Source organism: Vulpes lagopus, chromosome 1 (genome assembly GCF_018345385.1).
Source record: "Vulpes lagopus strain Blue_001 chromosome 1, ASM1834538v1, whole genome shotgun sequence".
In the NCBI taxonomy this organism is placed as follows: domain Eukaryota; kingdom Metazoa; phylum Chordata; class Mammalia; order Carnivora; family Canidae; genus Vulpes; species Vulpes lagopus.
In genome coordinates, this window is record NC_054824.1 from 169,963,644 (window position 1) to 169,978,955 (window position 15,312).

Genomic DNA, 15,312 nt, shown 5'->3' on the forward strand with positions numbered 1-15,312 from the left:
AAAAGCAGCACCAAAGATAGAATTGAACAATAGACTTAAGATGGCGGTAGGCACCCTTTATCCATCTAGCTGATCTTTATCCATCTAAACTTATCAGTTAGTGTGATTGTTTTTAAAGTGAGGTACACTAGCTTCTGGGGTACTCTCTAAGATAGCTAAGGGGCGCTCAGCCAAGGCTAAGATTTATGGGAATAAATAATTTCTGGATCCTCCACTTCCACAAGTGCTATTTTCTAAAACTGATGAGACTACGAATTTGCATAGAGGTGCAGGTTGTCATTTTAGATTTCTCTTTCATAAGTGCTTCTTATCCCACTTTTGAAGGAAAAAAAGACATATCTTCTATATCACTGCCTTGGGACACCCCTGGGAACCAAATAAAGGAGCAGATCAAAATATTGGTATTGGCATCGACAAAATGACAAAGCAATTCCTCTAATTAACAGGGAAAGAGTCCTTTAAAAAATCATAGGGCTTTCAACTTTTTGCTTTCAATGTTGCTACTCAGGTTGTCAGCTGAAAATCACTAAAGCATTCTGTGATTTTTAACACAACCCAAAAAACTGTGCAAAGAATTGAGTGACATTGTGATGACAAAATTTCTTTCATTCTTACTACTGATTTACAAGAACAGGGTTTCATAGCACTTATTTCTCTAAAAACAAAAACACAAATAGTATCGATGCTGAAATTTAACTCATCCTAGCATTATGTAATACTCATCCATGAATTCGTGAACTAATTCATAAAAGACAGACTCTCATCCATTTAAGAGATGCATTTTCGATAATACTTTTACGTTGTTTTAATCAATTAGTTTAGTAACAAAAAATTCAGTGAAGAATGAAATTTTAATACCCAGAGCCTTACAAACATCTATGTATATGTTCTTTTCTCCCTCATACACAAACTGTAATACATTACATTCACAACTCTGTAGTCTGCTGCTTTTGTACACTTAATATATCATGGAATCCTTTCAGATCTATACACAGAAAATGATCTCATCCTTTTACAGGCTGCATGTAATTCCATTGCATAACTGAAACATAATGTTTTTAACTATTTCCTTATGGACGGATATTTGGGTTGTTTCAGTCTTTTGCTATTATAAACAATGTAGTAAGGAACATCACTTATATGTGTCATTTCACTTATGTAAATATAACAGATGGCATTTAAGCCCATGAGAATGAATAAATTCTGCCCTTTTTGCCTGTCTGCTTCTTCGCTTGACTGCAAATTCCTTTATAGCAAGAGACCAGCTTTCCTTAAGTTATGCACTTGACTCAGCCCTTAGCATATGAATAAAGGAGTCAGTGAGACCCACTCACACTAGCCTTCTGTAAGAAAAGACAAAGAATGTGGTAAACTACATTCCTTACCAATACCATTTTGAGTGGGATGACTATTTGAGTGGGACTAATGGGGTAAAAAGAAATGGAAACTGAGCCAGACATTAAAAGAAACTACTAAACAGAAGGGCTCCCTGTCATTCAACTCAGAACAGGTTGGAATTTTCAGAAATAATTTTCTTTGGGAGACTAACTTATTGGGACTGAGCACCTGTTCTGATCTTGCTTATGCCTTTCACTCCTACTTACTTTCTTGGGATACTCCAGTTACTTTTACTATCTTGAAAATCCCTGCACCTCTTGGCCTCCGAAAAGTCCTTCTCTTCTGCCTCTGCTGTTTCCTTCCACCTCATTCCACTTACCTCAAGTACACATATTACCCAGCTGCGAGACTGGTTCTGCCCTTCATGAGGCTCTTCATTCCCTGGACATCTAGCCTGCCTTCCGTGTAACATCAACAGCAGCCATCATTTCCCCCGGGGTCTTCTCTGTCATCCATCAGCTCCTGCTGGTTTTGTCTTCCTGTTTCAAAGCCAGCATCTGCTTTAAGATCACTCATTTGGCTCTTGTTTCTGCCTGGTAGATGCTCCCAGTTCTCAGCACATGGTAGGTGAAGATGACTGACCTGCTCTGACTTTGGATTAAGTCTCCCTATTTTAGGTTACCAGCTTCACAGCTTCTTCATATCCTCCGGAGACTGGGGTGTGAAGTCCTCAAGAGGATGGCATATGGTCATTTCCCCAAAAATCTATCACTATTGTTTTATTGTCACAAAAATACTTTGAACATAGAATACAAATAAGATCATTTCCAGGAGGGACAGAGAAGGTCATTCCCTTACGGGGCCTGTCCTGATTAGACACGTAGGCAACACAGACAATGGGTATAGGTTTGGCTTTAAACAAGAGCCAGTAAGAAGCCGAAGGAAAGTAAAGACAGATGCAGATAAGCAATTTTAATGAGGGCAGGTGTGGCAGGAGTGCACATGAGAGAGAATAAGAATTATCCAGTGGGGGAAAAAGTGGCTGTGATTTATATGATGGGAAAAACAAGTTAACCTGATGGTTCAGGGCTGAAGAGAAGTCCTTTTGTTCAAAAGCCTCCAACATCTGGTTTGTCTTTTTTCCCAGGTAGTTATAGGTACTGGAAAGAAAACAGTATATACTGCAGGATCAGTAACTCAGCAGGAGAGGTCTAGATCTTTAAATCCCTTTGATGCTTAAAAGGGAAAAAATATACCAGGCCTTCCAAAAGACTATTTTTTTGGCCCTAATCTATTAGAGATCAAGTGTCTTCAGTTCTGAGTTGTCCAGCAACAGTAAGCAGTGCCAAGAGGAGGCACAGAGTACCAGAGGGGATAAAGGGAAAGGAAGGAAAGTGGGAAAAGGATAAAATTAGAATAAAGGGAATAAAGCTAGAGGTGGAGGTGTGTTTGGTAGCTAAACACCTGCCCGAGGGCACAGGCACAGGCACAAATATAGATTCGAACTATTGGGTAAAATATAGTATCTGAGGTGAGGCCTAAAAGCCTTATGCTGAGGAACTGGGTGAATGGGGCAAGCCCCAGCAGATTATCTGAATTCTCTGCCAATTTATACATTACCTGTAATTTATATGCTTATATAATTTACATATTACCTAGCAATTACTTTCTAATAATAATAAGAATCATAATAAAATGAGAGATCATTTCTGGTCTATTCTGTTCTAGGTGCTTGACATAAATCATGTCTCGTCCTCTCACAGCCCTGGCTTCTGTTTCATTGTGAGGAAACTATGACTTAAAGAAGGCTATATAGTTGTGGCAAAGGCTTTTATCACATCACGCCGCTATCTACAATTCAGCAAAAATGAAAGTGAGAATAAGTTATTTGATCTGAGAAAATGTGGACTTAAAAAAACCCTCCAACTTTACTAGTAAAGACAAGTACCTCAGACTAATCACAGAATTCTTAGAAAAACCATCAAGGTAGACATTTATAGAAATTCTTAACAGGGATGTTTCCCCAGTTTCTAGCAGCTTCTCATATAGTCAGTTTCCAAAAAATATATTTGATGTACCAAGAACAGAGTGTTGTTGGTATTTCACATATGGAGACCCTAGAGTGAACAGTAAGGGATTCCAAGAATATGATGTTCACATTATCTTCTCATAAGAAAGTAAGGAAAAATAAAATATAATAGCTGAGATAAGTCACTTATAGATGTGAAACACTCCTAAGTCACAATATATTTGAGGAGCTTCAGAATAGTAAAATTCAAATTTCAGGGCTCTTAGGCATATTAAATTAGAGAGGAGTATAATTATAATGAAGAAGAAATAAAGTCTAATGAAATGTACCTCGCTTACAGATTATGTGGACAAAATTAAAATGCCTAGTATGGAGGCCAAAAAACAAAAGTCATCTTTGGGGACAAAACTAGTAAGAATTTCATGGTCAGTAGATCTAGGCATTCAGGTTCCCTTGGTAGAAATGTCCTTGTGGTGACAATGTATGTTGCAGGCCAATCTGGCTTGGTGAATAAGCCATTGAGATAATACAGCTAACTTATTCTTCATCAAAGCCATGCTCACCAAGACACGTTATCACTATTACTTTGCTTCTCCTACACTTTTCCTATAGGGAGGAAATGCACTTTCAGTTAATATGAATATTTCAATCAATCACTTGCAGGCACATTTCTAATGAATTAAGTTAACATGTGCAGTGGAGATGCTAATTGAATTCCCTGCCTTCCCTAAGCCTCTGCTGAGTAGGCATCAGGCCACAGAATTCTACTTCTCTGGCTGCAGCTGATTGGACTCAGATATGAACAGGGAGTGTTAGCCAGTAATATCCTGAGATGCCATGACTGGGCAGCCACGAGTGGCCATGTGTACACTGAAGCATGAAAAATACACATGGAGAGCAAGAGAGGGAAATAAAGAGGTGTGCAAAGAGATGCAGGGGTAGAATCTCCAGAGGACCATAGACGGAGAGCCATCTGCCATGGCTGTTGACAGCTTTGCTGTCCTGGGTTCTCATTTTCTCTGAGGCTTGGCTGCATTTCCTCCTCTTGAGTTTTACGTAATTTCCCAGTAGTTTATAATAATGTATCTTCTTCCACATTAGCTACTTTCAACGGGTTTCTGTTGTTAGCAACCAAGTAATTTCTGCCAAATTCTGTGCATGCTCTTAGCTCCTGGGCCTTGCCTCTAATTGCAACAGATGCTTCTAATATAATAACAATGACTGAGTTGCTAACAAACTGCTAAGCCATACTTAATTCCTTTTTACTGAAAGACTAGGGGAAGGAAAGGCCATTTTTTGTTAGACATGGTGTCCATACAAGAAGTAGAACCACATAGGCGGCAATGCCTCCATGGTGGGGGTGGGGGGAATTTTCCATTTATAACTGTTGGGAAAAATGAGTTAGGCTTACCTGCCCACTGCTCCGGTGGCTCCCATCACCAGGGCACTCAATAGTTGCTAATCAAAAACAGACACAGAGTATTTACTTTTATGAAAAAGAGTAAGAGACAAGATGCTGCTACATAAACAGCTTTACAAATTGTTCTGGAGGGCAACTAACTGGCTGGGATAGGCCAGTGGGTGACTTACCTCATCCACCCCAAAAAGGAAAGCAAACTGTCGCTGGCGATTCTGATCAACACACTGCCCGAAGTCTAAGAGATCTGTGTCACTGAACTTCAGCCCTTGGAAGGTGGGGATCTTATCCTGAATCCCATCCAACAACTCCTCGGCACGAACTGCTCAAAACAGTAAATACCTCACTAATCTGCACACATCCAGAAAATGTCAAATCCCGTCTTGTAGCACCGCTCACATTTGCACTGAGTGCCAGGGGCTATTTTTAATGGACATCACTGACCCTCACCTAGTAGTTCCCATATATTTATCAGATTTAAGCCCCAAGGTTTCCATTTCTCAAAGACAACATATGAATGTTTCCAAAGCACAACTTCTACTTTTTTTTTCTTTTAAGGAAGTAGGAAGGAATAAAATCTAAAAAATACTCTTTGTGTCTCTCATAAGTAATAAAAATAATAATCCCCTAATAAGTTTCCTCTAATTAACAATCTCCTTCCTGGAGAAGCATAGTAACCATAAAAGAAAAGCCCTAAAGAAAAGTGAGGAAAGATCAGAGTAACTTCCTGTGTGCCAGGCACTGAGAATACAATAGAGTACAAGGTAGACACAGTGGATGTCCTTGCAGGGCTTATAGGCTTGTGTCTTCTCATATAAGAAGTGGATGTATGTGTGATAGACAAAAGGTGTCTGCTAGAAAGGCATCTTTCATGCTTAAAAACTTTCATTATAAGTTAGTGTCAATGATAAGAGTGAATTATTTTTTTTAAAGAGGAGACTATTTTATTTTTTTTAAAGATTATTTATTTATTCAGAGAGAGAGAGAGAGAGAGAGAGAGAGAGAGAGGCAGAGACACAGGCAGAGGGAGAAGCAGGCTCCATGCAGGGAGCCCGACGTGGGATTCGATCCCGGGTCTCCAGGATCACACCCCAGGCTGCAGGCGGCGCTAAACCGCTGTGCCACCGGGGCTGCCTGAGAGTGACTTATTTTTGATAAGACTGACTTATTTTGGAGCCAATTGGAACCATCTGGTGAACAGTTTTATGTTTGTGACATGAGGTGGAGTGAAATGCAGTGGGAGTTTTTTTTTTGTTTTTTTTGTTTTTTTTTGTTTTTTTGTTTTTTTTTTTGCAGTGGGAGTTTCTTAGTGAAATGGTAAGATGTGAGAGATGGAGGGAAAGAAACATTGAGAGAAACATGGAATGGTACTTACTCTTTACTCCCGTCAAGGCCGGAATGTGATAGTAATAAAATGGTAATGCTGGGGCGGCAGCAGCCACCTCCTTTAGGAAATTAATCAAGACATCTGAAAGAATAGCAGGAAAAGCCATGATGTGAACAAGTATAAAACACTGGCTTTCCCTGGTAAAAAATTAACCGTCTATTGAACTGCAACCATCCCTCTCAGGAGCTGAAAATTCTCTATCACTCTTACCATCCCTGAGATTGTTACTGCAATGTCTTTGCAACTTGCTTCATTCAAAGTTTTACTTTTCTGTAGAAAGGCCAAAGTAAGATGATTGCTTTCCTACTGTACTAAAATACCATTAAAAAACTGGCATGAACCTTCCCACATAATAAGAGAAGCTCATGGAATACTCTTATAAAAGCCAGAAGCCCATCAGTAGGACTCTTGTGCTCTTACCACACAGGGGTAAATGTGGTCAGTGAACACAGGATTTTGCATTAGGATCAGAACCATCAAGTTGTAACTGAGAAAATTCTATAACAAAAGATAAACATTTGCTCAAAGAGGGAAGTTGTAAGAATAGTGGCACGTCTCACAATAATTCAACCAGGGGTTGGCACTTTTCCCATTTGGGGAGAAATCCAGATACAGCAGAAGAGAATTCATTCTAGTTTACTGAGGATTTGCAATTTCCAACATCATCTTCTGTAAGCTTTCACTGTGACATTACTGCAGAGGATTAATAAATCCAGCAGACTCGCTTATCCTGGATAGTGGGAGAGAGAATCTTAGGTACTCCATCTGAATACTGTGATGATGTACTCTGTCCCTGATAAATATTTGACAAAATTATTATGTAGAACTCATTATTTTTCCTTTACTCTTTTTGGGATATTCATGTAAAATTTTTATAACCATGTGAAAAAAACGTTTAAAATGTTCATCTTCAATTCCCCAAATGGCAGAATTTAAATTACTTATCCTATGTTAACAATTATTTTCTACCAATAATAGATATTTCATGATAATTTTGATTCAATCACATTTGGCTATGAATTTATTTAATCATGCATGCAATCATGGATTGTTTTCAATCCTTTCAAAATTTATATTTCTTTGTTTGCTAATCAGAAGGATTAAAAAGACTCAGTATATTTGGAAACTACAAATAGTTTCCATAGAGAAAGCAGAGAAGAAGGAGAAAGCAATTAACTTGGTATTTTGGGAGACAATGGATCTTTCTGTGAAATCTCCCTCAAATTCATTAGTCATTCAACCTTGAATAGAACACATAGTCTCAAGATGCCCATCACTTACATTCCTCTTTTTTGAGAAAAATAGTTATGCTTTGCTGGACTATTTCCAAGCCATGTGACTCTGACATTCTACACAGCCAACTCGACTAGGAATGGACACCTGACTCAACCACAGGCACCTGTAGGTTGACCTGGGGCTTGGTGAATGACTTAATCAGGTCACTTGGAAAAAGAGTTGAAGCCCTTCTTAAAGGAGCCTTTTCTTTCATGGATCCAGGGAGGCCAGATATTCTGGACGGCTGTTGTACTGCTGCAACTGCACACCATTAGTCCATACAACTACTTTCGTAAGTTCAATATAACCAGTTTGAATGAAGTCAAAAAGAAGTGGACCATGTAAGGCACTGTGTGTTTTAGACTATCTGTTTACCTTTGTTCCATGGCTTGAGAAAGAAAGGTGCAATGACAGCGATGCCATCGGCTCCAATTTCTGCTGCATGTCGGGCCTTTATGAGAAGAAAGAAGACCATTATGGGTCTGGTCACAATTCTGTCTGTAGGTTGAGGAGTGATTCCCCACATCAACAAGCAATTAATTCTCCGATAAGAGCTGCATGTCCTGCAATTCTACTCAGCTCTGATACTATCTTCCTGGAGACAGAATCAGATTACGGGTTAAGGGCTCAGTCCTATAAGACTAGCCTACTTCCCTGAACTTTAGATGCCTGTCACAAGCCCACGTCATCACCTGTGCTTCTGACTGACTGGCCACCGACTTGGAGGTTCTAATGATCCCTTTCTTGGGTCAATTAATTTGCTAGAGTGGCTCACAGAACTCAGAGGAACATTTTACTTACTAGACCATCAGTGTATTATAAGAGGACATAATTCAGGAACAGCCAGGTGGAAGAAATGCCAAGAGCAAGGTATGGCGAGAGGGCTTGTAGCTTCTCTGTCTTCTCCCAAGTGTGAGTGCACCACTCTTCCTATATCTCCACATGTTGACCAACCTGAAAGCCCTCTGAAACCTGCCCTTTTGGGTTTTAATGGAGGCTTCCCGGGCAGCCTGGGTGGCTCAGCGGTTTAGCGCCACCTTCTGCCCAGGGCGTGATCCTGGGGACCCGGGATCGAGTCCCACGTTGGGCTCCCTGCCTGGGGTCTACTTCTCTTCTCTCTCTGTGTCTTTTGTCTCTCTCTGTCTCTCATGAATAAATAAATAAAATCTTAAAAAAAAAATAATGGAGGCTTCCCTACATAGGCATATTTGATTAAACCACCGGCCACTGGTGACTGATTCAACCTTCAGTCCCTCCTCTCTCCACAGAGGTGCAAGTCAGGTAGGACTCAAAGTTCCAATCCTCTGATCACATGGTTGGTTCTCCTGGCAACCGGCTCTCATCCTTAGCTGCTTTCTAAGAGTCACCTCATTCACATAATAGGACATTTTTATTGCTCTCATCACAGAAATTGCAAGAGTGTTAGGAACTCTGCACCAGAAACTGGACAAAGACCAAATATATATTTATTATAAATCACAATATCACAACCATCTTGGAATAAGTGATTTATTATATTCACCTACTGCTTAGATACTGATAGTTGTAATAAATTTCAAATTTGCCAACTGATACACCACAAGATAGCAGAAAATAAGCCAAATGTAATAATGAATGTCATTACCAGGAAAATCCCAAATTGCAAAGTAGAGACCCTGGGTGGAGGTGACCTGTGCATTTAATCTTATTCTTCAGACTTTGTGAGTGCAAAAATACTTTGCTAAAGGAGACATGAGTGGTTCATTGTGATAAGTTATAACTGTGAATAGAGAAACTCACAAGTATAATTTCTCTTCTAGTGTTCAGCCCAGGAGTCTCTCCTGTCCAATGATATAATAGTCATATTTTAAAATTTATTCTAAGTTTATTAAAAATTTTTAATTTATGGATTGGGAATGCAGTTGAGAAAGGTTCAGAAGAAAAAGATTATGTACATAAAGGAAGATTCAGTGTACCACTATTCTGAAGTTTTCTCAAATTCTCCCTCCAAAAATGACCATTTCCTTCTGCTGGGCCCTCAAAACATTCTTATCTATTTCAAGTAGAGTACCTTAAATCTACTACATTGCAAGAGAGTGTATACAGCGACTGTTCTCAAACAGAAGGAGTTCCCGAAGGCAGGGGTCAGATCTTAATCACTCGTGTACAGTTAGTTAATTATGGTGCTGAGCACATAGAAGGGATTTGCTGACTGCTTCAGAACATGCCCCCTCCCCCAACCTAAAAGGGAAAAACGCTTTCCTCTGAGACTTTAACTAATAATATCGATCTCTAATAGATGTGATTTGCTTTCTGCAGAAGTAGGAGAACCAAAGAGAAGACCGGGATATAGTCCAAAGACCAATTGTGACATTGGGTAGAATTTCATTAACACCAGTTGGATGTAATACGTTTGAACATTTGTTTAACACTCTGTTTCGGACAAGAGTAGAAGGATAACTTTAGCTGAAAACAAGGAAAAAGGAAACAGCTAAAAGACAGTTGATGGCTATGCCCATTCAAATATCATCCAATGGAGTTATGGCTAAGCAGATACCAAATTATGGTCTTGTTGGAAAGATTTTCCCCATAGTAAGGGATTATCTCTATAGCAGGAGATTATACTAAGATTATTTCTATACTATTCAAGTGTTCAGCCCAATGGATGACAGTCTTTCATGCCATGACAATATTTTAAAAGTTATATTACACATACGCAGTTAAAAAGAGATGAAAACAAATTTCCTTCTTCCTACTACCTTAATTGAAAGGTCTATTTTAAGAACAAATCAAGCATAAGAAGGATAAATCAAGCCTCCAAGTCCTGATTCTAGGTTTATTACACAACCATCTAGCAATATATCTTCCCTGTGGCTTGCCTAAGAGTACTGAATTGCAATTTTGTGAATATGTATTATACGTTCCATCTGTAAATTCAGTAATAGGAAAGACAAGCAAAACCCATCAAGAAGATGTTGGGGCTAGATCAAGTCATTGTAATTTTTGGAATCAGAATATATAAATTCTAAAAACATGACTAATTTAGTAGTGATCCAGGTATTGGGCCTTCTGGTAAACACCTCAATACTTTTGATCTTTCTTTTTTTACCCAATTCACAAAGTCCTCAAAGTCACCAGGTCAGGTACTTTTCTGCCAGAAACTTTAACTCCTTCCATTCCTGCCCTTTGCTCCATGTAATCTGCTAATCTTTAAACCTGGAGCAATCCAATTGTTTGTGTTCTTGAACCCATGTTCTGGTAGAAGATTGTAACTAGAAAGAAATTTTTATAACTTAGTTGAATGGTGGCAAGACAAATTTATGACTTATAGCTTCAGTTGGTTTTTAGCACTTCTGAGCAGTACTTCTTAAAAAATTAACTAGTTAAGGGTGCTTGGCTGGCTTAGTTGGTAAAGCATGTAATTCCTCATGTCAGGTTTATAAATTCAAGCCCTATGTTGGGCATATAAGCTTATTTCAAAAAAAATTTTTAATGTGACAAAACCACATAAAATTTACCACCTTAATAATTTTTAAATGTACAGTTCAGTAGTTTTAAATACATTCACATTGTTATGAAACAGATTTCAGAACTTTTTATCTTGCAAATCTGAAACTCCATACCCATTATATAATTCTTTCTCTCTCCCTTTAGTTCCTGGTAACCACCATTGTACTTTTTTCTGTTTTTATGAACTTGACTACTTTAGATACCTCATTTAAGAGGAATCATTTAGTATTTGTCTTTTGGTGACTGGCTTATTTAACATAAAGTTCTTTTTTTTTAAATTTTTATTTATTTATGATAGTCACACAGAGAGAGAGAGAGAGGCAGAGACTCAGGCAGAGGGAGAAGCAGGCTCCATGCACTGGAAGCCCGACGTGGGATTCAATCCCGGGTCTCCAGGATCGTGCCCTGGGCCAAAGGCAGGCGCCAAACCGCTGTGCCACCCAGGGATCCCTAACATAAAGTTCTAAAAGAGGTTCACCTATATTACTACATGTGACAGGATGGATTCCCTTCATTTTTAAGGATAATATTCCATTGTATTGTTAAAAAGAAAACCACAGGACCCAAATGGAGTCACTTATGTTAGGTCCCACATCAGCAAACCAAGACCTAATACCTAACCTGATTGCAGTTTCAATTCTCCCAGGAATGTAATGTTTAAACTGTCCACATGGAATATCCTGGTCAGCCCTAGGAAATTTACTGCCAGACCTCTACTATTCCCCTTAGGAAGGCAATCTTGCTTAAAACAATGTGTTCTTTGCTAATAATCTCCTTTTTCTTGATTCCTCTCTGTCTTTAAAACCTTTCCTTTTCCATAGCCTGATGGAGCTCCCTTCTCTTTGCTAGACTGGTTGTTGCTGGATTCATGAATCACTCAATAAAGCCAATTTGATCTTTTAAATGACTTAGTTGCATTTCTGTCCTTTAATACTATGTATGTACCATGTTTTTGTTTTTTTAAATCTGTTTGTCCACTAACAGGCATTTGGGTTGCTTCCACCTCTTTCTATTGTAAATAATGCTGATATTAGGGGGATCCCTGGGTGGCTCAGTGGTTTAGTGCCTGCCTTTGGCCCAGGGCACGATCCTGGAGTCTCAGGATCGAGTCCCGCGTCGGGCTCCCGGCATGGAGCCTGCTTCTCCCTCTGCCTGTGTCTCTGCCTCTCTCTCTCTTTCTCTATCATAAATAAATAAATAAATAAATAAATAAATAAATAAATAAATAAATAAAATATTAAAAAAATAATGCTGATATTGGGTGTGGACAATCTTCCTGTGTCCCTTCCTGTGTCCACACCCAATGGGTGTGGACAATCTTCCTGTGTTTCAGTTTTCCTTCTCATTCTCCCGGGGCAGCGACTCTCAATTTTTACCACTCTTCACATCTGGACCCCATCTTCCATCTCCTTCAGGCCCAGCAAATGACTTCACCTTCTGCTTTTGAGAGCAACTGAGGTTGGCTTAAGTTCTCGTTACTTGCAAACTGAGTTATGTCTATACCCACCCTTACTTCGCTCAGAGAAAGAGGGACCTCTGTCTCCTATTCAAAACTCTGCTCCAGGAGTTACCACCTTGGGCTACTCATTGTGGTTCTGTGCCTGCTTCTGGATGGGGAGTTCTGAGGTCCCACATCTCATATTCCCCAATGACAGTAACTAATATATGGCAAAAACGGTATTGAGTTTAACTTCAGCATAAAAAAGGAGCTCCTTCCCTTCTGTGGAATCAAACAAATGAACATATAAACAAACAAAAAACCAGAAACAGACTCAAACACAGAGAACACACTGGTAGCTGCCAGAGGGGAGGAGGGTAAGGCGGGAGGATGGGCAAAATAGGTGAAGGGGATGAAGAGGCACAGACTTTTTTTTTTTAAGAGGCACAAACTTTTGGTTATAAAATAAGCAAGTCACAGAGATGAAAAGTACAGCATAGAGAATGTAGTCAATAATGTTGTTAACATTGTATGGTGACAGATGGTGACTACACTTATCATGGTCAGTGCTGAGTAACACACAGAATTATCAGTTCACTATGTCATTCACCTGAAATTAATAGAACACTGTATATGTTAACTGTGCTCCAATAATAAAAGAAAAAGGAGGTCCCTTGAGTGGTCTCTCTCAGATGGACCTACATACATACCAGTTCTTGTGACTCTTTCAAGCTCAGGGCTCCTACGTGAATCACTACTTGATCCAACCTGCAAAAGAGAAAACACTGTTGGATCACTTGGAAGTTTACAGTAACATAGAAGGGCTGCACCACACAGGTTTGTGCTGGTTTTGGCAGTGAACTAATGTCTCACTAATCTCAATCTCAAAACGATTAAGTTCTATAATGGTCTATTTGAAATTAATCTAATAATGGATTAAAAAAAAAAAGAATGTCCAGAGAGTAAAATTTAAGGTCCAACCAAATGGAATTTTGAAACCATAAATCAATTAATCAGTATTTGAAGATATACTCTGACGAAGCATTGTTTTAGATGGTGTATTTGATGGTGATATGTGCATGGAGATTGGTATGAAATGGAGGTATTTTTGGTTAGAGATAAAAATTAAGAGGTTCTTCAAAGAGTACAGCCAGGAACAAGCCATATGAGAAATGAATTCACTGTAAAAAGCTTTTTCCTGTCTTGTAAGTCCTCGGAATTTGGCCTCTTATGAGAGGTTTCCTCTGAGACCCTAATATTCATCTTTGGGGTTGCTCCATGTGTCCCCATGGGCAGAGGCCACAGTGAGTGACACTGGTGTTCAGAATAGGATGAATAAAATGCAGCTGTGAGTCCAGTCATCCCAACGACTCTTCTGAGGGACCCTGAAAAACTCACATGCCATCCTCAAGGGATGGAAACACAACATTCTTGTTTAGGTCTCACTAGTGAGTCCCCAGTGACTCTGACTTGTCGTGCCTCAGGTGAAATGGGCCCTCACTAAGGAAGTAATGTGATTAGGGTTGCATTTTTATTCTTATTTTTAAAAAAATATTTTATTTATTTATTCATGAGAGACACACAGAGAGAGGCAGAGACATAGGCAGAGGGAGAAGCAGGCTCCATGCAAAGAGCCCAACTCGGGACTTGATCCTGGACCCCGGGATCATGCCCTGGGCCAAAGGTAGCTGCTCAACTGCTGAGCCATCCAGGTGCCCCAGGGTTGCATTTTTAAAGATTTTATTTATTTATTTGAAAGAGAGAGAGAGTCAACAGAGAGGGTGGGGGAAGCAGAGGGAGAGGGAGAAGCAGACTCTAAGCTGCACAGGGAGCCCAATGACCAAAGTGTTCAGTCCCAGGACCCCGAAATCATGGCTTGAGCTGAAGGCAGACACCTAACAGACTGAGCCACCCAGGGTTATATAACCTCAGGGTTATATTTTTAAAGTATAAGACCTCTGAAAGGAGAAAGGAAGGTTGACTGCTGGACTCTTACCAGCAGCTTTTTTGCACAATCTCCTTAAACTTTTCAAACTCCTTCTCCTGGCTTAGGTTAAAACGAGCCATCCCATTCCTTCCCCCTTCCCCCCTGCTGCTAGGTGCTGCTACAGAAAACCATCCTATGGCTTTCATACCAACCTGTCCTTTCCCAATTTAAGAGAACGAGGCTCCAAAAAGCCTTCCGGTCATCATGACTTACTTCCCTTCCAATTCCCCGCAGTGGCTACTTCAAATCTGGACTATTCTCAAGCTCTTGATTCCAACCCAACTCCTTGTTCCTGGTTGATGTCCTCACAACACACCAGAAGTATAGACATTTCATACACAGACTGCCACACTTTTCCTCTTGTGTACCTCTATGTTTAGCCACATCCTCATTTATGCTTTCTTTCCAGGTGTCCTCTGAAGTTACTCTATCTTTGGTTTTGTTTTAACCTGCCACCCCCTAGACCTTCTCAAAGGTATAAGCTGTCTTCTCTCTCTTAAGCTCTTCTCCCATAACAATGTCTTTTCAGCAGAGAAACGTGCTCAAGACTTCCCCACTTTAAAACAAACTACCCTTCTTTTAATCTTGCTTCCTCCTCCTTAACCTACCACTCCATCTCTCCTTTCCTTCACCAGAAAATGTTCTGAGAATGAGCTGTACTCATGCCCCCCATCCCTGCACTTCTGCAGCCATCCACAGTTCACTGCACACTGCGTCTATTTCAACAACCGACTGGCTCCATTCTCTCTGAGGTCATCAGTCACCTCAAACCAAGCGGTCTTCTCAGCCCTCCACCTGCTGACTTGCACAACATCCAACTTTTATAACAAATTTGATGATGAACACAGCATCTACTGCAAATGATTACAATGAATTCCTGTATAATACTTGCTACATGCCAGGCACTGTGTGAATCCTTGCTGCACCATTTCTAGTGCTTTTCTTAATGTTG

General features: G+C 39.8%; 1 protein-coding gene across 10 annotated transcripts in view; it reads right to left on the minus strand.

The window, feature by feature from the left end:
* Positions 1 to 15,312, minus strand: part of NPL (N-acetylneuraminate pyruvate lyase) — a 36,254-nt gene that overhangs the window by 5,071 nt on the left and 15,871 nt on the right. For 5 of the 10 annotated variants that reach the window (XR_005988458.1, XR_005988454.1, XR_005988449.1 and 2 more), the window contains 6 exons: positions 13,084 to 13,141; positions 7,822 to 7,897; positions 6,160 to 6,252; positions 4,958 to 5,106; positions 4,779 to 4,825; positions 1,718 to 2,498 (listed from right to left, as the gene is read on the minus strand). Coding sequence is in view for 2 of the 10 variants with exons in the window: in XM_041759127.1 (XP_041615061.1) it covers positions 2,414 to 2,498; positions 4,779 to 4,825; positions 4,958 to 5,106; positions 6,160 to 6,252; positions 7,822 to 7,897; positions 13,084 to 13,141 (508 nt within the window). In the remaining 8 variants the exon portion in view is untranslated. The remainder of the gene's footprint in view (positions 1 to 1,717; positions 2,499 to 4,778; positions 4,826 to 4,957; positions 5,107 to 6,159; positions 6,253 to 7,821; positions 7,898 to 13,083; positions 13,142 to 15,312) is intronic. The other 5 variants (XM_041759127.1, XM_041759140.1, XR_005988453.1 and 2 more) reach the window with 4 other exon arrangements.